At 44.5% G+C, this 24,586-nt stretch overlaps 1 protein-coding gene across 6 annotated transcripts in view; it reads right to left on the bottom strand.

The window, feature by feature from the left end:
• Positions 1-2,487: 2,487 nt before the first annotated feature.
• The window catches only part of iqsec1b (IQ motif and Sec7 domain ArfGEF 1b), a 209,757-nt gene continuing 187,658 nt past the window's right edge, over positions 2,488-24,586 (bottom strand). For all 6 annotated transcript variants that reach the window (XM_031875357.1, XM_031875356.1, XM_031875355.1 and 3 more), the window contains 13 exons: positions 23,059-23,338; positions 19,287-20,548; positions 18,571-18,732; positions 16,524-16,646; positions 13,869-14,035; positions 13,275-13,414; positions 12,535-12,564; positions 12,288-12,413; positions 12,096-12,195; positions 11,103-11,264; positions 10,808-10,969; positions 8,568-8,617; positions 2,488-7,097 (listed from right to left, as the gene is read on the bottom strand). In XM_031875357.1, coding sequence (XP_031731217.1) covers positions 6,561-7,097; positions 8,568-8,617; positions 10,808-10,969; positions 11,103-11,264; positions 12,096-12,195; positions 12,288-12,413; positions 12,535-12,564; positions 13,275-13,414; positions 13,869-14,035; positions 16,524-16,646; positions 18,571-18,732; positions 19,287-20,548; positions 23,059-23,338 — 3,301 coding nt within the window. In that variant the 3' untranslated portion in view covers positions 2,488-6,560. The remainder of the gene's footprint in view (positions 7,098-8,567; positions 8,618-10,807; positions 10,970-11,102; positions 11,265-12,095; positions 12,196-12,287; positions 12,414-12,534; positions 12,565-13,274; positions 13,415-13,868; positions 14,036-16,523; positions 16,647-18,570; positions 18,733-19,286; positions 20,549-23,058; positions 23,339-24,586) is intronic.

Genomic DNA, 24,586 nt, shown 5'->3' on the forward strand with positions numbered 1-24,586 from the left:
ATCGCCCTCAGTAGTCTTGTCTAAATGTGGCGGATCGTGGCTCTTCCTCGGTCCGTTTATATCAAGTATGCCCGTTATGGTGATATTTCTGATGGCCCCTAAACACAGAACAACCGTATAACAATGGCGCGAGGCTACCACTTGGTGGAGCAATCTACAAAGAAACTATAATGCAGTAGAGGCGACGACATGGAACATACAAACATTACTTATAAATATACAGCACATAAGCACGTGCCCGGGATGACTTACACCTATGCACAGAGAATAGGAAAATGTCAGAAATTGTGACATGTTATAGCAGAGTCAACACAGGTGTAATGAATAACATTAATGATGGCCCCGTTCCATTTAGGTGGGCTCGGGCTCTGGTATTGTGCATGCTGGCTCACTGGAATGGCTGTGACACACTAAATGGAATGTGACCATCACTAATGTTATTAATTACACCTGTGTTGACCCTGCTGTGCTGTGACAAGAGCTTATTGTCATTGAACCTCCTCTGGAGCAGACTTCAAATGCACTGTAAACCCACCGGTGCTATAAATAATAATACGAACAACGAATATTGTCAGTGTCACCATTACCAACGTAGCACGCATCATCGTCTAACAGAACACAAGGGGGTACGTAGCCCCGAACCATTCTCTGCCGGCAGAGGAAATGCAGCCCTGTGCTCGGGCCCCTCCCCCGGCTGCATGATGACGTCGTCCTGCTGACACCGAGGAAGTGGCCCCTCAAAAGCCCGGGGATCTATTTTTAGCTCCAACCTCAAGGGCCGGACGGACGAACAGGGCGAGCTGTCACTCAGACCACCTGCCACAGTCAGGGCAGGCAGCCGGGCATGTTGACTGTGCAAGACGGAGAAGAGAAGCAGTGTCGAGGCCCTTCGGCTGTATTGACTTTCATCAGCGGATCCACAGCAGTTTGTTGAGTTTGTTAATATCAGATGCCTCGGTGTCCCCGAAGAGAGCCTTTGTATTGTTGGATGGCTAGAGGAGGAGTGGAACACAAACCATGTGGCCACAGATGTCATGTCCTCAGTACAATATGCAGATATATAGAGATTTTTGGTTGTTTGGTTGTTGACAGTGTAAATGGGGGAGAGTGGGGGGATTACATGCAACATAACATAGGTCCTAAGGCCGGAGTGGAACCCGGGATGTTTCCGGTTATATGGCGTGTGCTGTAACCACTCCTCAAACCACATGCAGGGATATCTTCAAAATGTATGATGTCATCAGGCTTACCTCAGCTTAAGCCCAGAGCGGAGCCAGACATCGCAAACACCCCACAGCCTCCTTTTGGGGAGATTTTCTTATTTCCCCACTCACACCAGCTACAGTATATGCACTATTTTGGATAATACAATACCTAAAATGTAAGATGATAGTTGCCTATGGAAAAAAAAAATCCTGTAGAGCATACATCCTGTTTTTATCTAATTGTTCTCCAACTATCTTCAGTATTCTGAAACCATAACATAACAAATGTTGAAAAGGACTAGTGTACTCCTCTCACCTAAAATATTGTCAGATGTTACTGTTTTTAACATACATAGGATAGGTAGGGTAGGAATAACTAATCTCGACACCTGTTTTTAGCTTTAAGCTTGAGTAGAGCTCAGAAAGAATGTCGAGGCTGACAAATCTGCTACATTTGAATCCATGTCATAATTATCTGGACTGCTCTAATTGCAGACCAAGTAAATGTAGTCATCAATAATCTGTATTGAATATTAAGCTAACAGAAGAACATTTACTCAACTGCATTAGAGTAACAGTAGTAGTAGTAGTAGATAGCAATGTTAGTGCGCACATAAATGGGATTTTATGGTTTCCCCAGTTCAAGAACTTTTATTCTAGTAAAAACCTAAACATTCTGGAGCCTCAGAAGCCATATATATTTGCAGCGCTAATGGGAACTTGGACTCATGACCACCGAATGCACACAAGCACAGGGTGATCCGATAGAAGACAATAGTTTCATTGAACTTCACGGGGGTACATCCATGGAGCGGAATCCACATCATCTCAGATCGTCTGAGAAAGCTGAGTCAGCATGTGCTTGTTATTATCCATTAAGACGATATAATCGCGCATCACGATATTGCGATACACAATTTCATCACGGTGATTCCATTTAAAGACGCTACATTATCGTATTGAATTATCGGCCATGCTTTAATTGTGGTTCTATGATTCTAATACTATTTCCCCTTTTTAGGTAGAAAGACCTACGTATACAGTAAGTGCAGTTCTAGGATCCAAGGACCACTTTCAGATAGTAATGGGGTCCTAAAGAACGTCAGGACTTTTTGCTTTTTTAAGGTAGAAAAAGGTATGCATGGTCCAAGGACTGTAGAACCACCTTCAGGTAGATAAAGCCCTGTGCAACCGTGGGTAGAAAAGCCATCATTCAACTTCACTCAAGTCAATCCAATAAATTGCACTCCTTGACAAAGCAGGGCCACTCAGCTCAGGTTTTACAATATATCGTTTTATTTTGCGTTTCTCAACATCGTCACAGTACTAGTTTTACATCGATAGGGTGTTGTCTACTTAGAAACAGAATGCGTAATAAAATAAGGAGCACTCCTCCCTTCCATTCGACCTCCCAAAAATGGGCCGTGAGTGCGAGAGAACAGGAGCGTCTCCGGAAAATGAGCCGGAAGCCGCGTCAACCGCGTAACATAGCCGGCTCTACATCCCTATGATAATTCAGTCCCGGTCGGAGGCAGAGAGAAAGCAGTTGATGATTATGTAAATATCAGAGGGGAGCAGGAATGCACCTTCAATGGAACTGCAGACACCGAGCAGTAGAAGTAATAATAATTATCATTATTTACAGGCTATTTACATGTGTTTATCTCATTGGTTTTTGCTACCCACACACCCGTAACACGTCACCTCCCTTTCAGAGCCTCTTCATCGACTTACTTCATGTTCCCCCCAGATGGATTTGCTATTTACACCCAGCAGTGTACCGCCATGTCTTTGTACTGTACAGTGGAAATAGAGGTGAAATGCATGCCGGGAGTAAGATGTCACAACTTGGAATGAAAAGACACACTTATAGGGCCAGAAATCTCTCAAAAATGAAACGAGCATCAGTCAGAGAAATCAATGCTGAAAGTTTAGGGGCGATACAAGCCCACCGCTCGATAGAACCACACTTAAAACAAAACAAAATGAGAGAGAGAGAGAAAAGAAATGGTAGGCATCAACGGCATGCGACAAAACACCTCACACGGAATCAGTTTTTTTTTCGATTGATCAGTCGCCTGAAATAACTGCTGGGTTGTGACTGAGAACACTGTGATTGGACATAATTCTGGGGGCCGCCAATAGAAGAAGGTAGGTTTCTTCTTGGCTGCCGTTTGCACCATTATGCCGTTACAACTGGCTGGTAATCAGACTCTGGTCTGAAGACAGAAGTTTTCGGTCGGTCAACTGTGGGCATTGTGCTGGGACCATTTCATTTTGGTAGAAAACCGATTTGAAATGTAATGACCATGTAGTATTGGCACTTTTGTGACTCCATAGACACCTAAACTACGCTGGATTAAATGCTGTATATTTGACAAATTTAGAGTCAAACTCAAATGTTAGGTTTTAGGGAGCCTACAGTACATAAAGCCGGCTGAGTACATTTTGGATCATGGCAAACACTGTCTACGAGGTACCCTTTTATAAAGGGTTTAGAGGTGGTAACTAAAGGCTTCAGTAATGATGTATAAATACTTTACTAATGCTTTATATATCAGTAATAATCTGTTGATAAACAGAACAGTTCACACATAACGATTGAGCACAGAGACAACTCCAATTTGCCTTTGATCTTGAGGATCTTCAGTTTTTTTGTCCGGGAGTTCCAAAAACGGCGAGTAAAATGAAAGGCTAAAGTCGTACAGTGTAAACTAGGTATTACTAGCATTTGCTGGAGGATTAACAACAGCCAAAGGGGATATTTTCAAAACATGGCAACCCAAAAATTGTTCTCATGAATGGCATATTATTGATGTGTAAAGCAAATTATTTATCAACCATTAATGCATTTAAACTACGGAAGCCGAGAGCTGTTGCGCTAGCAGTTATTTTTTTCAATGCTGTTATCTTCAGAACACAAGTTCTCGAGAAAATGAACTTTCAAAACAAAAAAGGTTGCTTCCTCTTAATACTTGAATTTATCAGAGACTAGGAGGACAATGCCGACTGCAGTCAAGCCTTTACCCAGTGCACTCTTTTACTGGCGCTAATGGTCAATGCATTCAATCGACCCGGATCGAGCTGACCGTAGAGAAGCCTGTCTATAAAAAAATATAATATAAAAAGACTGTATTTAAAAAGATAATAAAGTCGTTATCTCGATAGGACAAAGTTTGTTTTCTCGACATTACGAAACAATTAACTGGTGATCTCGAGATAACAGCAAGAAAAAAAAATTGCGGGCCATCTACTTTCTGCTTCCGTATTCAAAGATTACTTAACTTTATCGATGAATCAAATTAGTTTCTTAGTCTAACCCTTTATGAGGGGTACTTTTTCAGAGGGTGGTGCCTTACGACAGAAGTATTGACATATCTACTGGATATCAGTGGACAGTAACGTGTGAGCCATTGACTGAGATGGGTGGTAAATTATGGAGATCACGTCCCTCATCGCTCTACCTCCTCTCCCACAGCTTTGACTCCCGTTGTACGCCAATGATCCGGCGGACTGCTGCGCGCGCATCAGGAAACGATACGGCTGTTGTTGTCCTCTGGAGTGACACAAATACTTAGTTGACTTCTGTTAGCTGTAATCGAAGAAGTCAAAACTATTCTATCATTCATCTTTTTTTGTTTTTTTGTTTTTAACAACTGTCGACTGCAACATTGATATAGTTTGGGAATACACGACAGTTAGAAAATAGCCTGGAAAGACATTGTTACATGCAAAATGATTTTTCTTTGACATTCTTTATCAGCGTGGAAGGTCCAGTCCATCCGAATCCCCTGTGGATACTTGCACTCGACTGAAACATGAGGGAAGGAATGACAAAGGACGTTCGGGGCGGGGGGACAACTCTAATAGAACCAAACAAAATGGAACAACCGGATTGAAATAGCTCTGAGACACAAAAAAAGTAAATACATATACATACCAGTAAAAAAAAAAAAATCCATCTTTTAGTCTTCAAACAGATTCAGACTAACTTCTGCCATTGATATCAACTAAACAAACAGGTGCTGTGTCTGTCACTTTTCAACAGAAAATATGCTCCAGCACCCCCCCCCCCCCCTATGCCTCCGCTCTGCACACGCCACAGACGGGACGGCCGTCCGGTAATATGTCAGAAGGATGATTGATATAAAAACTGCCTTTCCCGGTGAGTGAACCGATGCGGCCGAGCGCCGTCGCAGAATGATAATTATTGATGTTCTGCCACTGTGGTCGAGGCGCCCGCTCTGTGGGACGCGCAGTGAAACCGAAGAGGGGACTACTCAGCCAGCTGAGAGCTTCCACATTCAGGGAGGGACGTTAAAGACCCCGCTACACGGTTTGCGCAGACTCTGTCAGCTTCCGGGAAAAACAAAAACTCCTCCTCCTCCACGACCCCACCAGGCTGCAGTCCAGTCCGGAGCGTTCATTGGACTCCCAAGAAAACCTTTGTTTTAAAAAAATAAAATGATGGCGGACATTCAGGTGAATCTGTTTTGCGCGGCGGCTCGTTGTGGCTGAGAGACAAATACGAAACCAAAGACGAGCGCGGTTGGACGTCAAAGTCTGCAGCGGCCTTCGACAATCTCATCCTAAGTCAAAGGCAACCATTCACAGCACCGTCCTCGCTAACTGCCCCACTAATAAAAGCTCTGATCGGGTTCTTAACAGTGAAAATACGCCAGCTATGTGCCAGTATAATATACTGAGAGTTATAATCAACGTTGTTTTGTTCTGTAATAATATAATAATAACAGTTGATATTATCATTTTACAAAACACTATGCACAATATACACAAAGCAATTCTTGTGACTAAATTAGTAAATGCTTCCATAATTGGCACATTTATCGCTGCTAACAGAGATATCACAGTGCACTGTGAGCTACCGCTACATTAAATACTGGTACGGCTACTGTACGGCTGAGGATGACCGTTCTGTCCGTTCAGCCACGCCACCCACCCCCCCCACACACACACACTAGGTTAAATCTTCTGTAAAATACCTGCGAGCAAGATATTAGATCGTGTCAATTGAAGTTACTGAGGAGGAACAGTAGTCGTGGTCTTTGTGCATGCTCTTGCGTCGTTGTCTGCTGCTCTAGAGGCAGCCAGGCGTGACCTGTGAGATGAAATGAAAGGGAGCGACTGGAGAGGAGATGTGTTTGTATTGAATACGCTGCCCCGAGCGTAACAAAAAACGAAACAAAAAAATGCCAAAGGCGGCACAGGATCTCGTCTGGCTTCACATCCCCAGACCGGCGGATGCACAGTGCAAACGTCTCGTTAGTCTCGGATTTTAAAAAATCAAGAGTTCAGTCAGAGAGCTCCCCCCCACCCCCCACCATTCCGTGCGCCTCAGACCACGGTGCTGATGCCGCTGTGTTTGGGCTTGGTGCTGCTGGGTGCCTGAGAGGGCGCCAGCGGTGGGCCGTGGTGGTGGGGCCCGTGAGCGGGGTGGGAGGGGTGCGGCGGGTGGCTCCCGTGGGCATGGGGGTGTGGCGGGTAGGCCGGCTGCTGGCCGTGAGACGGCGCCGGGTGGTACTGGTGCGGTGGGTGCTGCAGGTGGGCCGGTGGGTTGTAGTGGTGGTGGTGGTGGTAAGGCGGGGGGTTCTGGGTCGCGTGGCAGAACTGGGCGTGGTGAGGGTGCGCAGAGGCCGGCGCGTCCGTGTCCGACCGGGCCGTGTGGTGCAGGTTGGCGGGGTGAGGGGTGTGGGAGATGAGGGTGGGGTGCAGGGCCTGCGGTGTGGGGCTGGGGGACTTCACCCGCCGGGTACCGAACAGAGTTCCAAGCAGCGAGGAGGAGTTGGGCAGGGACTGGCCACTGTGGCGGGACGGGCAGTCTCGGCCCGAGGGGGTCCTCCGGCGCAGGTGAGGGCTGCTAATGATGGACCCCTGCAAGAGAGAAGACGGTCAGAGCTCAGCAGAGACACAGGGCAGAGTCTACTCTTGCTGTCCAGTGCGACACAGCAGATACAAGTGAAGGTATACTTGCTGCAGATTCATATTTCGGCAGTTATTTATGGACCAAAAGACATATTTGTCGTGAGAAAAACATCACCCTGAGCCATCATACACCGTATCTGCACCGTCACTAATGTATCTGCTTTCCAAAGTTACAGTAACCCCTTTTGATTTCCATGTGGCCCCACTTTAGAGTGTTTATAGAGCGATCTGAAGCTGCAGCCTGTATACAGGACACACATTTGTATGCAGTACCGTTTTTCAACTGTCAAGTTCGGAGTCACCAAAAGTGCACTACTCAGTTAACTGATGTGGTTTGATGTTTCTAAAGTCCCACTCAGCAAGATGAAAAAAAAAAAACTTCATAGGGCACAGTAACACAGAATAACAAAATACACAACCAAAACAAAAGTTTATGTTAAAGAAATGAAGCAAATCTTTCGGGAGCCATGCACAACATGCAAGCTAAACTATAAAGGTTCAAGGTTATTTTATCTTCATTAAAAACTATTTCTGTGGTGGAGAACGCAGGATGAGTTGAGGAAAGAAGCTGATGTGCACTCTGGTGGTACCTCAGCCAATACTTCTGTATCGCTCGCCAGGGTAACGTCTTTTAATATAATTTGGGCCCCGCGCAGGCACCTCACCTCACCGATGACTTATTAGATCCAAAAGAGAGTGTTGAGTTATGATGTGTTCTTACTTTCAAGTTACTATGAGGCACTTTTAACTGTTTATGAAAGCATTTCTATATCCGAAGCTCTGTATCCGAACTGGCACTGAAGAACTGAACAAGGCTTGTGTCAAATCAACCACAGTTAACTCAGCTAGCCATATACAAATGGCCCTGATCACAGAGGTTGGATGGCTTGACAGAGTTTTTATTAACTGTGAATCATCTGTGCCGTCATGCTAGGATTCTTTCACTGCAGTACACTGCTGGCTAAGTGTGACAATGGCAAAAGGAAGAGGGTGGAGGTCATGAGCCACTTCAAACTGTGCGAGCATGCAGAAGCTGGAACTGACAAAAGCACATCCAGGTTCACTTGGAGTGAACAAAACAAAACAAAAAAGGATGAAATTCAGGAAATGGCTAGAACTCTAACCCGCTTACACGAGAGGATGACTCAAAGGTGGGAGTCTACCAATCAACACAGAGCAGCCCTAGTGTGAGTCAGGGGTAGTATTAGTCGTGTCATGCCGTGCACATCCAGGGTTAAGATGCGTGTCGGCCGCGGCGGATCATTCCCATTGCATGCACAGTGACCAAGATGCTCACCAAAAACAGTGGAAGATAACCAAACACAAACCACAAATAAACAAAACAAAACAAAAACAGAGGCTTGCGCGTTCAGATTGAACAATACAAAGTCAGCTCGGCGTCAGTTGCGTCCTACTTACTTCAATATTGCTGTCTAGTGATCCCGCACTGCTGCGTCTCCCACGCTTGCCTGCCCAGAACATGCAACATGACAGATTAGACACACCCGGTTAACACGTGATGGTGCACACATCTCTTCTGTCTACAGCGGAGGGGGAGGGGCGCTAGCACCCTAAGGTGACAACAGTGGCACACGGCTAAGCTAGCAGCAGACCGGTCAGAGGGAGGCGAGTAGGGAGTAAAGGAGAAAAGGAAAAAAGCGAGGCACTGCTACCACTCCACAAGAAGGTTTTACTCAGTGACTACACAGCCGGCTGGAGACACTTGCCATTAGTGAAACAATTGCAATCCGGCTGCATTAAAGGGATACTTTGGCAATTTAGCATTTCACCCCCGTTAACTTGCAAGACTCATAAAGGACAAATAAAAAAAAGAATGGGCAAAATCGAAGCAGCAGAGGCCGAGATATCCTTTAATTCATTTTAGTCCCGAGAATGAGTGAAATACACTGTGTCCTACATTTGCCACAATGCAACCAAATGATACATTTTATCAGACACTTCCCACCTGGTAAATGTTCACACTTTTCGAACTTCACGCCTCCAGTTTCTAACTGAGGCTTCCTGTTTGTAGCCTTCTTTTAAATTTGTAGTCTCCAAACCCAAACTGAGATTATCCCGATAACGTCACGACAGCCATGTTTCCATTCAAATTATCACCAAATATTTCGCAGAAGAAAGAAATGCAAATTAGGCACATTTCTATAAGCTCGGCTACAGCGTAGTTTGCCAGAAGTTGGCGCTAAAGGCCACGCATGACTGTAATCCATCAGTGAACAGCAGAAGAAGAGGCTGTGAACCAGGAAACAAGTCGGCTTGGCCATCTAACCATCTAAAAGAGGAACATGGATGGAGTTCTTCAGGGCTGTGTTTCAAATGGGCAAGTTTTTCTTTCATGTCGGATAGTGTTGGCTGTGTTTAATGCCAACTATGTCTAAATATTAACATATTTACATATTATAGTTGCATCTTAATCTTAGGACGGCAGCTAGGCCATGAACAGAATCCAATATTAGGCAATTTCAGCCTGCTTAAACCATCACAATATGTTAAGTGGACACTTAGGCCATGTTCTGTATTAGAGTCTAAAAGTATTGCATTCATTTAAATAAGATATAAGAGCAGGAGCTACAGAAATACTTTTTGTAATATGTGGGCACACCAATGAACTATAGTAATGTCATGCGGTTTAGTAGTGTTGCAAAGTTATTTTGATAGAAAATGAATTTTCTATGGCACATGGGGTTTTCTGGTCAAGAAACACTGATTTTCTTGCAGTGTAACTGGAAACTGAATCAAAAAAGGGGTTTGGCCCCCCCCCCTGCCATACTCCATTCAGCACATCAACACTTTTTTGAATAAGTCAAAAAAAACACTGAGTGAGCGTAAAAACCTTTCATTGAATGTTGCCGTTTCCATACAGCTTTTCATCAAAATACGCATAACGAATGGTAACACGGCTTATGACATCATCAGGGTGATTTTGTTAGACACAGAAGACTACATTCCCGACTACTGGCAAACTGACGTTGTGTAAACCTGTTAAGTCGGTAGAGTTCCCCTTTAAGTGTCAAGGAAACTGCATTAAAACATAACAAGTCAATTTTTACGTGAAGCAAACCTAAAATCTTGTAGACTGATTTTAACTGAGTGATGCACAAACAGCCCCTTGAGGAACTGTAGGCCTCCAAAACCCCATAAAGACTGCCACTCGAACGTGTTGCGTCTCATTCAAAGATCATCAAAAGCACCTACCACTGCTCCGCTAGTCCGAACCCTCTGCTCAGGTCCCTGAGTGTGTGTTTGTGTCGAGGCGACTCTCCACGGCCCGAATCAACCGGACAACATTAATTCCTCTTACCGCTCAGACGCTGAAATTGACCACAGTGACCTACATAGTGCTGCCTCCTCCCCCCTGCCGGCGGTGAAGGATTATCAGTCGATGGCCTCCAGTGAATTACACCTGGGCCCATTAGCAGAACACCCATCTCTGTCTCTGTGCTTCACCGGCTTCATGGCTCAGAGGGTGCGTTAAACTAAGACGGCTGCCACCCAAATCAAAACCGGACAGGAACAGGAACTCGGCTTCTTCCAAATTGATTATCGACCACAGGGAGTAAACAGTGTCGTGCCAGCGGTGCGGCTTTGTACACTCTACTTTTGTGAGATGGGTATGTCACCATGGCAACCCCTGTTTTTACCTGCGTCCGAGAGGTCCCGTAGGGAGCTGCTGAGGGCGCTTCTCTTCAAACCCTCGCTGACGGCGTAGCTGTCGTCGAGGCTCGCTCGGCTCAGGTTGCCGTTGCCCGTTTCCTTCTGGGACATGCTGGGCCTCACCACGCCCTTCTGCTTCTCTAGCTCAGCTGGAAACACATATACAACGTTAACAGCAACCCAGACTTCTCTCTGTTGTAGTCTCACATTTAAACAGACCATAGTGTAGGTTGAAGGATGGGTAATTGCTGAGCACAGATATGTAGAGAAAAACATGCTCACATTCTATCCGGTACTTCTCCATCTCTTGGACTTCAGCGATAGATTCTCGCAAATCGTCAGTGAACTTTTTACGGTCCTGAGGATTGGGTGCATTGAAGTTGATGAGGACTTTGATGTCAGCTCCGGGAATGGCTGAGGTCAGACGGACTCCATTGGGATAATCTAAAGGGCCAGGAAATCAACGCTTTAACCTGAGGTCACACAAAATAGACAAACCACCACAGAAGTCTACAGAAGTCAACTTCTGCAACCATTAAAGCTGCAGTTGGTCATTTTTTTTTTTTTATATCATAGTTTATCCTATCTCACAGTAGCACATGACAGATAATCTGTAAAAAAACCGTAATGTTCTTCTACCTCCTTTTAGTACTCATTGACATTTGCAAGATTTCACCGTGCCCGAAGTAAAACAACCAATCAGAGACGAGAAGTCAGCTGTCAATCACTGCTCACAAAGCTCTAAACTTTGATCGAAACATTTAAGGCAAGAAATAGGCAATGCAGTATCAGAACCTTGATAAATATTTGATCAGCGTTGCATAGGTCGACAGTTCAGGATCAGTGATTAACAGCTGCGTTAGAGACTCCTCGGCTCTGATTGGCTGATGTCCTTCGAGCGTGGTGGAATCTTACAAATACCATTAAAACCCTAAAAGGAGGCGGAGGAATCAGATTTTTACACAGATTATCTGTCTTGTGTATTACTATACGACATAGTGACAGTTTGAGTAAATATGACAAAAAGTCATATTTTTTTTCAATAAGAGTTACCAACTGCAGCTTTAAGATGTCAGTATGCTTCAAACGAAACCCTTGTTTGATCACTGAACACCGTCTGAAACCTCATCCTTCCGTAACTTTTTTGACATCAGAGTCCAAACTGCTTTGTGGTGTGGCCCTTCTGAACCACCATAACCATTTTTTATGTTTTAGTACATACTAGTTTGTTTGAAGCATACTGACACCTTTAGAGAGAGCAAACACTCCACTTACACTGGTTCTCAAAGAGCAGCACTTGCATGCCGTAAAGTGAGAAGGACTGCCGGAAGCTGTACGTCACAGAGTTCTTCTTCTTTTGGAAAATTTTTGTAACCTATGAAAAAAAATAAACTGGTTTAGACTCTTTCAGTGAATGAGTGAATGAGTGTGTTCTCAGTGTGCCCGGAAGACTAATGTCTGCCTTACCACCAGCAGGTCGTTAAAGAGGAAGATCTCCCTTTGGTGAAGGCCCAACTTCTGAGGTTTGTTGGGGTCGGGTACTTCAAAAAGTCTGCAGTAACAGACCAGTCTCCGGTGGGGTAAAGAAAGCACCTGTGCACACGATCAAAACTTATATACGTTCCACAATGTTTGCAGAAAGGCTTTTTAAAATATTTTACAAATATTTCCACTCAAACATTTAGATTCAGATGACAGGAAGAGTAATACTCACACAGCCCAGACCATGGTGTAACGAGCCAATCTGTGGAGGGAGAAATACATACAAGTCATTTTACAGGGATCAGTGAACACATACGGGCGACTTTTATATTTGCGATACATCAAAACAATCAACAAGAGAAATGGGCCAAATTTAGAATTGGGAAAACTAGTTTTATGGATCGCGGAACAAACTATATGCTTTCCTCACAATCCATCTATTAGTGCCGTGTGCTGTGTACCTCAAGCTTTATGACCACAACGTCGCCATGGTCCCTTGGACTTCTGCTGATTTGCGTCACCAAAAGTGGAGAGTTGGTTTGATAGAAAGGGCATGAATGGAGGGAGAGGAAGGGCTGAGGTAAAAACACCTTCATGATTATATGGCGCGAGGCTGTTTATCTCATTCATTATTACGGAGCTTGGCAGGAGGCACTTTCCTTGGCTCGCTCTCAGGGCAAAAGACGTATTACAGTCATTCAGCATGAAGGGCTCCGGGGCCCGAATAATCGATGAGTCACACAGCAAAGAGAGCAGGCTCAGGTAAAGAACGCTCTTTCATTTCTTTTCCGTTTTTTTTTTAGAGAACGCCGGCCGTGAAGAAAACCGTCGCTCTCTGTGACAGCCCAGAGGGTACATTGGGTAATTTGGAACAGCACGCTCCCCATTAGTTTCAGCTCCTGAATGGAGGGTGAGATGAAAGCGGCCACAATCTACGCGCGGCGGGCCCCACAAGGGCAAGCTCAAACTCACCGGCTTTTTTCCGACAATGAGTTTTTCCACTTTCTGGACCTGGGATACGTGGTCTTCGTTGGTCTTGAGCTCCCGCTTGCGAATCCGCTCATAAATCCCCACCAGCATCTCTCGGGGGATGTCTTCCCCGTCGTCCACTCCTGTCAGAGGATGAGAGGAGAAGAGAGAGAGAGAGAGAGAAGGATTAATGATTAATTCAGAGATTTATGAGAGTTGATGAACCCTTTGAATTTACCTACACACTGCTGCGCTGCACACATTTCTCACAGCGCGGACAGAGATGTCCTTCTAGCTCTCTGAGGACAAACATTTGTCCACTCAATACTGTACTTTAATTACTGATTACTCAGAAATGAGTTAGCCATGCCGTAAAGCCCCCGCTAATACCCTCAAAATCTGTCGAGGGCAACTAAAAAGAGATTTGCCTTACCAGCAAAGCTCTCTTGGACACAACTTCCAAAAAAAACCCCAAAAAATGTATCGACACGGCCATTAATCAAAGCAAAATGCATGCACAAAACTTAATTTGAAGTGAATGTTTATCCAGCGTCTAAAGATAATCATGCTTTTGTGACAGTAAGCCGGACAAAGTACCTCGAAGGTTCTTGACAAAGTCCTCCAACTTCATCTTCCTCTCTGGCTTGACGTTGGGGCTGTACATGTCCGTGTTGAGGAGGATGATGGCAAAGGCCAGGATGAAGATGGTGTCGGGGTTCCTGAACTGCCGCACCACGCCGGGGTTGCAGATGCAGTAGCGTTGGCTGCAGAGAGGATGTTGGACACGGAAACTTTAAAATCGTATTTTTGCCAAGAAATCAATAGACGTTTCTTTGCTATTTGTTGTTAATGGTGCAGTTATTTTGTTAAAATTCTATTTACCAGAAAGAAGAAATGACAAATGTCTATTTTTCTGCTGTGTTTAAATCCCTTATGTTGTTTGTTGTGGGGGAGAAGTTTTGGTGCTGATTTACAGCGGCGGTACCGTTACTTGATCGGTAAGATATCTCTGTGGGCAGGTTTTGCTTCCAACACAAATAACTACCAGGAAGGTTGTTTGCCATCAAAATATCTGGACCTGGATCTGATCAACGAATACTCAACTGGAAGAAATATAGGGTGTTATTAAGCTAGGCTAACTAGCTTCATGGAATACAAACTCAAGCCTCTCCTGTAGTGGAATGATGATATTATTAGTCCCACTGCTAATACAATGCTTTTCATAAATGTGCCCGTTCACTGGTCAAAACTAGGAAAACTACTTCACCTTAGGTTGCATGTAACGCATGTGATAATTATTTTACATGTTCAAACTTAGATTAACCAAATAATCCTACTTTAACAGCCTTAAAACGATCCTGAAAATACTCAACCAGGACCACACTGCGGACACATCTGTTATTGTGCCCGCTTCGTCAACGGTTAACGTCACGTGCACACTTATTGGCCTGTCACTATGGATATTTAAAGCTAAAGCTTTTATCTTAAGTATCCTGATATCATCATAGTTTAAACTTTATTTCACACAGCGGGAAAACTCAAACTAAAGTTGGACACAGTAACATCTGAACACCATTAAAGGACAAAGCATCAATATGAAGACTTTCCTTCAAGGCAAAATAAATCAGTAACCATCCCTGTTAGTTCCGCTCGTTGGCGGGAATATCAGTATTGATATCGAGCCCTCCACTATCTGAGCTGTGATCACATACATTTGAATAATGCGTCACAGCCTCGAGCCTAAAGAACGATGATCCAGTACCGCTGAGGACTGTCGATACAGCCTGCAGCCTTACCAGCTCTCTAAACCACCATAAAGTGAGTCCATGGTATTATCTGGACTGGGCTGCCGGGGATGAGCCACATGATCCGTTATCGTTATCTCCACAATGTAACAGTGACTGCGGTGTTTACTGAGGCCCGAAATGCCTTTGCTCAGCACTGATCGAAGCTGATTCTCTATGGGCATGAGAGCACCTTTCTACCAGAGGTTTGGAGAAATTAAATGAATCCCAAACAACATCCATCAGCAGCCCTGAGGGAGGTTTTCCTCAACTTTTTGAACTACTTTCCTCTAAATGAGTTTCTGTAATGATCTGGAAGAACAGAGTCTGGATTTAGAATGACTCTGCACTGATGCTCTTGTGCTGGAGAGTGTTAAAGATGGTGACTTTTGGTGTCACCTCTGTTTTAGAGGGCAATGGTGTTTAGACCATTGACTGTATAAAGATCATATACTGTGTAAAGATAGCCTCCAATTCCTCACACTTTATTAAAGTGAAGCCAAAATATCAGGCATATGGCAGCTGCCATCTTGCGCTTTTGCCGTCATTTGGAGCTAGAGTCTGCGCCAGGTCCCGCCTGTACACCCGCCTGAGCCAATCGCAAAAAGAGCACATGTTAGCTTGTTAGAGTGAGACGCCCTGCGGATGCATTACAATACGTTGCATTTGAACTGGGAACACCAAATTTCAGAGTTCCTTGTCGGAAATCCCCGACCTCGAAATCCAAGTTGGCTCTTCCGTGTATCAACAGTAAAAAAGGTTTGGTAATTTGTGTCCTCGTAAAAGCTTTCAATCAATTTCAAATACAGATTCATCTGTGTTTATTTTCTACGCATTATCTATTTAAGTGAGTTCCCAAGAGCAACCACGGACACATTGGGCTGAAAGTCACCAGTTAACACGGTCACTTGTTGAACTGAAACACCTGTGTCTGCTGACACTGATATGAACACACAAGACGTTCTATGCGGCTTCATCTGTCAATCATGACGTCACATCCTCTTTTTATGGCATTAAATAATAAATTAAAACCAAACTTATAAAAGAATTGAACACTTGAATTTACATCAGCGTAATACAAACTACTTTAAATGATGGAGACCGTCTTTTTATGAAAATCTACACTACAACCAGCCACCATTAAGATGTTGTGGTTTCACTTTTGGGGCGATTGTCATTTCGTCCATCATTATATACAGCCTACTATGATTTGGACATGTGACATGTTGCAAGCTAGCTTGTGCTATCCATTATCCATACACGCTGTGTAAATACTAGACATGGCAATGAATCCGGTAATGATCATCCTCTCATGTAATTCTCAATTGGTCGAAGCTGATGTAAGACCTTATTTGCAAAAACATCCCTTTATTCCTCCTTGCTGTGGAAAATGATGTCCATGATCCATCATTGCGTCTCCACTGGTTTGAGTGATGAACCCATGCGTTGTGTCCCCAGTGTTTCTCACCTGTAGGCCTCGATCAGCCGCTCGACCTTCTGTGCTTCACCCTGCACTCTGATGTGTGCCTGGAATTTCCTGAGCGCTTCGTCCAGCTCCATAGCGGAGAAGTCCATTTCGTCCACCACACAGCTGGTGAAAAACACAGCGGGCAGTGGGAAGATCAGTCTTTTCAAATTCAGAAAGCTGGATGGGATTCAGCACTGTATAACTGCCCCTAATGAGTGGCTACAGTTCCTTGCTAATTTTCAAATTTAACATGAAATAAACACAGCTGCTGCTTGTAGAAAACAGCCTTGTTTCAGCTCAATGACACAATTTATTGTAGACATTTTCTTTTTTAACAATTCAAACTTTTAAAATTTGAACTTTTAAAATTTGAGTGTTTTATTGCTTTTACTTAAAGCAGTACTAATAATTTCCGCGACAAGCGCAACACATCACAGACATATTATCACCTTGTTATGGCTAACGAGTTAGCGAACAGTTGCAAATTTACCCACACAGTAGACAGGAAGCAACATTAGCATTGATTTGGAGTCCTGTTTCAGGCAACCAGATCAATGAATGTAGATCAAATATTCACTCTCCTTGAAGCTCTGTTTTGGTGTCCATCAACTGGCTCTTTAGTTGCTAAATGCTCCATTTATTTCATTAGCTATCACTAACTATGCCTGTTTGTGGTTTGGTATTGGACAAGTAGCATACAGTGGATTTATCAGATATTTCTTTTAGCCAAAAACAGCAGCCTGCTGCTGGAAATGACTTTCATGAGAGCAGTGAGACTGAACCAAAATCAACGACCTGGAATTGACAAAAACGCTCCACAGAGCCGAGGATAACAGCACAGCCGGGGGATAATTATTTGTCGCTTCGTCACCACAACCTTTTAAAGTAACAATCCTCATTTCCCCACTGTTTAGTGCAGGACTTTGTCCACTGTGATATTGAAACTTCTACTTCAATAAAGTACCTGAGAACTTTTTCCGACGCTGGAGTGAGGAGTGTGACTCGGCTCTCCAGAGCCCTGATACCTTGATACCGTTCATGTCAGAATTTATAGACATTTTCTCAAGGAGCCCTTTAGATATGCTTGTCAAACTGACATTGATGGACCTTTCCTGGCCTTATCCTCCTCTGAATCTCAATCAGCTCTGACAGCGCTGCTGGAGTGTGTTTCAGATAAGTCTGCCCAGTCAAAGGCATAAAGTAGAGGCACTATTTGAGAATCACTATTGGAAAACAGGAGATCTTTATGACTTCCTCCACATGTATTTTTAGGACCCTAATGGTTTCTAGTTAAGCTTAGTTAAGATCAACTAATGGCCCATTGGGTTCATGTGGCGGCCATCTTGAATTGATGTCCACGCCTTAACCAGACAACATACAAAGTAGCAAAAGTTATATTGTTATGAGCCTAAAATGTGTTATGTACTTATTTTTTTACCAATAGAGAATGGTTTTACCATGTCAGTGGTGTTTCCATTTGATTCCTGGTGTCAAAATTATATGGAAAAGTAGGTTCATCTGTCTTTGTATATGAAAACAAAGAGTTTTTCGCCACTGGTGTGGACGTTAACTCAAGATTGGCGCTAAATGAACCCCATGGGCCATTAGTTGACCTTTGCAACATGATATCATTAGGGTCCTAAAAATACAGATTCCAAAAAAAACAAATGCCACGTAGGTACACTGGAACCTATTTCTTCCGCTACCCTGATATAAATGTAGTCTGTGTGTTTATCTGAGCATCACAGCAATTTCCTGAGTGGATTCCATTTCTGTTTATTTCCTGGATGTAACATGAGTCATTATGTAGTGCTCAGGAAAACCAAAGAGTGCTGCTTGCAAATTGGCGACCATATTTACAACTGAATGATGATTTATGTTCATGTTCCAGGGAGGAAGATAAAACTAAATTTTGTGCACTAGCAACGTTTACAAAGACAAATCAAAAGCCTGTTTTTGAGAATTTCAGGGTTGAGAAAAAAAACGATCCTTCTGCACATACAAGTGCGTCAAAGAGTACAAAGATGTTAACTCGCTGCAAACTCACTCGAGGACATCTCGGTTGAACTGTTTTTGTCTGTTACCCAGGAACTCGCCAATCATCTGCCTACTCAAGCCTTTCCTCTGGAGCAGGAAGTGGGCCACACCCACTGGAGTGTCCGGAACAAAGTTTCGCTCTATCAGATACTGGATGCCTTTTTCTGGTTTCCTGGATACATAGGAGAGGGTAGAGAGATAGAGATAGAGAGAAATAGGACACAATCCAAAATCTGTGATTATCCCACTGCACTTCTGCCCGTGGCCAAATGTGTGTCAGATCAGGGACAGGATTTAGAGAGGCAGGGAGGGAGGGTGGTGGAACGGGATGAAGGCTGAGAGTGGGGAGGAGGGAGCTACTTTTCTCTGCGGTGTTCATCACAAATGATTAACAGGAACTTAATGGCTGGCTCTGGAAAACAAACCAAATCCACAATCATCTATGATTAAATGGAATCACAGAGGCTAAGATGAATCGCTCTGCATGAAGCGGGGCAGAATGAGTCCCAGGCTTGTCTGCACCTTAAGTAGAACAGACAGATAGTCGTGTTTCAATCAACATCAGGAGTTTCATGTTGGGTTCTAAAACACAAGGAATAAACTGGATCTAACCTCCTCTGTGCCTCATTAAGTATGTAATGTACAAGGTACAAGAAATGTATCAGATTGTGTCGGAATCTGTGTGAGTAGTCTGTTAGCGGATCTCGTGTGGTGGAATGTACGTACTTGTTGAAGAGGTTGAGGCCAATTCGGTAGTGCCTCTTGCGGATGATGTCATTACTGAATGCAGGCGAGTCCCAGCTGTTGCGAGTCTCTTTGTGGTAAGTCTGCTTGCTGAGCGTCTGCTCCCTCAGGCTGTCCCTGGACGAGGACTCGGAGCTGCAGTTGATGGTGTCATTGGAGTTGGACGTGCTGTTGATGCTGTCGTTGTCACCGTCGGAGAAATCAGACTCTGACTTGCTCTGCCGGTTGGCGGTGCCGTTGATGGCCAGGTGGGCCTCCAGTTGCCGTGGCCGATGGCGGGTGGCATCATCGTCTCTGGAAGGCCCTCGGGGTGGCAGGCTGTGGCCGATTTGTTTGGGGCTGCTCTGCTGGTTACTGAGGCTCCGGTCGTAGGCGTTCTGTCTCTTCAAGGAGCTGCGGTCGGAGCGATCACTCAGCTCCACCGAGCTGTCGCTCGGAGGCTCAATGGTCAGTAAGGGTAGGTGGTCCACCCGCAGACGCTGCTCTTGGCACTCCAAAGATGGTGTACTACGGCAGCTGGTGTCCGTGTCTCCTTTGTCATCCTTATGAGCCAGTGACCAGTAGTCCTGGGAAGAGTTGAGGGAACGCTGACGCAAGTCGGATTCTGTGCTGGAGGGTCGGTCCACAGATTGAGACAGGGGCAGTGGTGGTGACAGTTCTTCTTCATCGATGTAAAGGGTGACATCGCTGTAAGACGCCGTCATCTCATCCAGTTTGCGGTGTTCCGAAGCGCCGTGGGAGGGTTTCACCTGGCAGCTGACCTCCCTGTCCATGTCCTGGTGGCCTCTCCCTGGCTCCGACTGGTTGTCGTCACCATGCAGACTGCGACAGTTTAGCGCATCATCTATGGACTCAGCTAGAGATTTGACCTGCCTGGAGAAGGCATCTTCTAGTTCTGTGATAGCGTCTGTGAAGTCGCTCTGCGTGGTGGGGGTCTTGGCCTGCATGCCCATCTCCCCACCGTGCTCCGACTGCACCAGTGCACCGATTTTGGTGCCGTCATCGGTTAGCGAGACCTGCTTTCCCTCGAAGTAGGAGCTGTGGACTTTTTCAGGTCCTTCAAAGGAAAACTGCATTCTCATATTGGATAGGACGATCCGTCTGGACATACGGTTCTCAGACATAGAACTTCTTAGACGCTCAAAGTTCTTGTTCATCTGGTAATGGCGGAAGGCTGTCTGGATGGTGCGGGCTGCATGCCGGGTTATGAAACGCCCACCATATTTACGCTCTAGCATCTCCACCTGCATATAGAGAAGGAAAATTACGTAAAATAAACGTATCTGAGAAACAACTGAGGAAAGCCGACATATTCCCTTAGCAGCGTTGTAATGGCAATTCCACCTTGCGAATGTTCTCCGCAATGCGACAACTGGTGATAGTGATCCTAGGTGAAAACAGGGATGATGGACACACAGTATGCTGAGAGGGGCTGTATTTTGGATTTTATTGGAAGTAATACTTCACCTAGAATATTTTGTAGTGTCAAACATTTGCATGAGAGAGAATGTTTATTCTTGTGCTTGGAAATAGTAGTTTGACAAAATAATGGAAAGTCAAGTTCCACTTAGATTCTCTGGACCTGTTAACCACATCTCACAGTCTTCATGAGCACATTTCCTAAGTCGCCACTGAGATGGCTCACTTAGTTCATCTTAGTATGGAACTTTGGTCATGTGATACTAGTCATGCGATGATGACTGAGCCAGATACAGAAAAAAAGGTAGTTAATATGATTATTAAATATGATTATAGTCGGGGACTGTTGGACATTAAAACATTTGCAAAAAGAGACCACAAATTAAGTATTCAAGACTAAGTACTAAAATATAGATGAATTAATAGTGTGAGCTGCACTGTTAAATACCGTTCATTAAAAGAAGGATGAAAATGAATCAGTCGGGTGTACAGTATATTACATAGTGTACACTAAACTGAAATGACAGATATTATTAATGATTTTATTAATATTATTAATACGCTGTCCAAGGCCCCTGCGCCTTTTACACACTGACCCAGTTTTCCACCCATTGACTCATGGAGTAGAATGACACTAATCATGCTTCCTTGCACCATGTGAGGACCAAGGGAGTCGGTGGACTCACACTTCCCTCAAGGGACATGGACCACAACAGAATCTTCACTGCTTAACGAGAGGGCCAATGTCCTGTTGTTATATGACTTTTATTTGACCACCATGGGCAGCTCTACAGCTTGTAGTAACAGGTAATATAATATTAACCTTCAGGTATTGTCATATCTATAAAAAAGGTAAAGATGCAATAAACATGTTCGACAATTTTCTTGCAATTCATGATGTTGGCAGTTTGTTGTACATGTTTCCAATTATTAATTCAAAAGGGTGTTACATTTTGACCATGTATGAAGTCATCTGACTGTTACTAAACTGTGACCTCGCCCTTGAGATCTTCATGGGTCCAACGGGTTCATAGTACTGTCCTATTGTGGGCCTATTGCTGCAGGTCTCAGGTCTGTATGTGTAATACCCAAATGGATCCAAGAGGACTCGCAGACGTGTGAACTGTGAAGAGCAGAGAAAATCTATTGCTCCCTTTTTCAACTCTGTCTTTTCATTAATTGGCGGAGCATCTCTCCCTGTTTGGGACTTTTTGGGCTGACCACATTTTCCATCAAATCTAATTATCCACAGGAGTGGCTGAATCTGGTCCAAGTGGGTCCTTTTTGGATCCGTTCCGGTCTGAGCTATGTTCCTCTGTCCGTGTATGCAGGTCAAGTATTATGGCAGGAACAAATCAATTGTGTGCTGTTTTGAAGTGTCCATGCAACTACATAGAACTAGTTCGCAAACCATTTTTTTTTCAATGACATATTATCACCTAGTAAGGTTGTTATGGCTAACATGTAAGCAAATAGTCCTCTATTTATACCCAGAAGCCACATAGCAACATCAGCATTTGGTCGTGTTTCTGGCGACCTGACAATTGCAAGTCCAATTCACTCTTCTGTTTTGGGACCCAGTAACCCCTTCTCTTTAGCTGCTAAATGCTCCACCATGTTAACCAGCTGCTAACTTTGTGCGTTGCGGTGTCTACGGTGGTTTCTTTTACTGGAAACAGCTGTCTGCTGCTGCTTGAGGTCGATGAGAGTGCCGAGACTGAACCAAGACAGAACAGTTGCGGGCTGGAAACCAAAACAATGAGCTACAAGATGCTAAAACGATCTGTAGTGTTAAAAGACACTGCAGACTTACTACAAACGACACATTTTAAACTAGAAAAGTTCACTTCGTAGAGTGCAGGTTTTTTATTTATCTTGTATTGTGTCTAACATAAGTGAATCATAACGAATCTTAAGATCATATCAAACTTTTTTTCAGTTTTGAGCCATGAAAAAGGCCAGAATGTGGCCTAAAACAGGCTGTTTTTAGCCTAGCCAGAAATATCTTTTGCTACAGTTGTGGAGTTTGCATCCGCTTCCGGCTGGTTAAGAGGAATGAGGAGTCAGCAGTCAATGACGGTGTTAAATGTTCAATTAAGTAGGTTCTTCAAAACCAAGAGAGGACCTTGAGCATACAGTCATATATGAGCAATACAAATGATTATGCTGATGGGTCCAGCAGTATGACGGGATTAACTGCGGACAGACGGACAGATCACACAGACGTGACTGAATCTGCCCACAGGCTTACACCTGGCGAAGATTACACAGTCATTTTTTGTCACCCAGATTTATATTAGGTTTTTACAGACAGAAGTTGTCCCCCCCCCCTCACCTGCTTGTCCTGCAGGTCCGACGAGAGTTCATAGCTCTCCGACAGCGAGCGGGAGCGCTTGATGGCCTCCTCCTCGGCCTGCTTGCGGAGGATGGACTGGGAGTGCTGGAGCTTGGGTCGGCGGGGCCGCAGGTGGCCGGGCAGCAGGATGTGTCCGTAGAGCTGGCTGTCCAGGTGGTCGGGGCCCAGCCCGCCGCTGTGGGTCACTGGGATACAACTGTATCCGCTGCTGGGGTCCACAGAGGCGCCCACTTCGCTGCCTGCAGCATCACCTTCCACACTGCAACGCAAGGAGCACACTGGGGTTAGTTCGCTGAGTCACTGTCCGGCATGCACTGCTTTGTGATTCGGCGAGAGGCACGTGACGGATGGGGAGAAGGGAACTTTGATACCTCTGGGAGGGCCATAACTATGTGTGCTGTCTTTAAACATTCCCCTTCACAATGCAGAACACACATTGAGTCATCCTAATCAGCAGAAAGACCCTACCACTGCATCTTGATAAGAGTAAAATTAAACGCCTATGAGTAACACTGAAATCACAACAACATTATCAGCAGCTCCATCTCTACAATCTCAATCAAAACAGCACGCACAATGTGAGGAGCGATCAAAGCATGCGAGGCAGCGCTATTAAGATCAATAAGGATCTTTGTCTGCTCGCAGCGGCACAAACGCCAACGCGGAAGAAGCTGGTTGGATGAAACCCCCCGGCAGTGTGGAGCAACGAGCAGCCACGCCCCACCGGACTGCAGCGGCTAAATGTCAACCGCAGATCTATTCACTTCCCTCCACACCTCTGAGACACTGGTGGGGTTGGCTGAGAGGGATAAAGTGTTCTGGTACTTGGACACAGCTCAATAGCTACTACTTTGGGGAATCAAAGGCCACTGGAAGGAAAAAAAAAGAAAGAATCTAACTGATGTGATGCTTTTTGAATGTGCGAGATAACAAGCTGTCGCCTCTCCAGAGACAGAAACCTTTGATTCTGAGAAGTTGAGCCTATTTTTTTGTACAGAAGTAGAACTGAATGCCGAGATATAGAAAGACTTAAGTGAGTATTATATACAGACATCAGCTCAATGAAATACATTAGAAGCCAGCTAATAAAAAGTGATGAAGACAATAAACTCAGTGCTACAGGATGTAGGCCTATCGTACCTTCTGACCTTGTGTCAATGTCTCCCATTCATAAAACAAGGCACTATTATGTAGTTCTGACCCCTCAATTACAATCCATGGTGGAAATGTGAGATTTGTTTTTACCTTGAAGCAACTGTCTTTAGCAAAATACATTTCATTTTCTTTGTCACCGGCTGATGGATGAAGCGGAACGGCTCAGAACAAGGACATCCCTCTGGAGGCATCTATCACTGTATGGTAGTATGTGTCAAGGTTAGATAATAAAGGCTGAAATAAAACCTTTAATAAGAAAGAGATTTGATGTCCAGAAGAGGCTGCAAGCACCGAATAGGCCTACATCGTGCATGCAAGGTGGAACGAGAGGTAATAAATGAGGTCTGTCATC

Source organism: Anarrhichthys ocellatus, unplaced genomic scaffold (assembly GCF_004355925.1).
Source record: "Anarrhichthys ocellatus isolate YVR2014 unplaced genomic scaffold, GSC_Weel_1.0 scaffold90, whole genome shotgun sequence".
Taxonomy (NCBI): Eukaryota; Metazoa; Chordata; class Actinopteri; order Perciformes; family Anarhichadidae; genus Anarrhichthys; species Anarrhichthys ocellatus.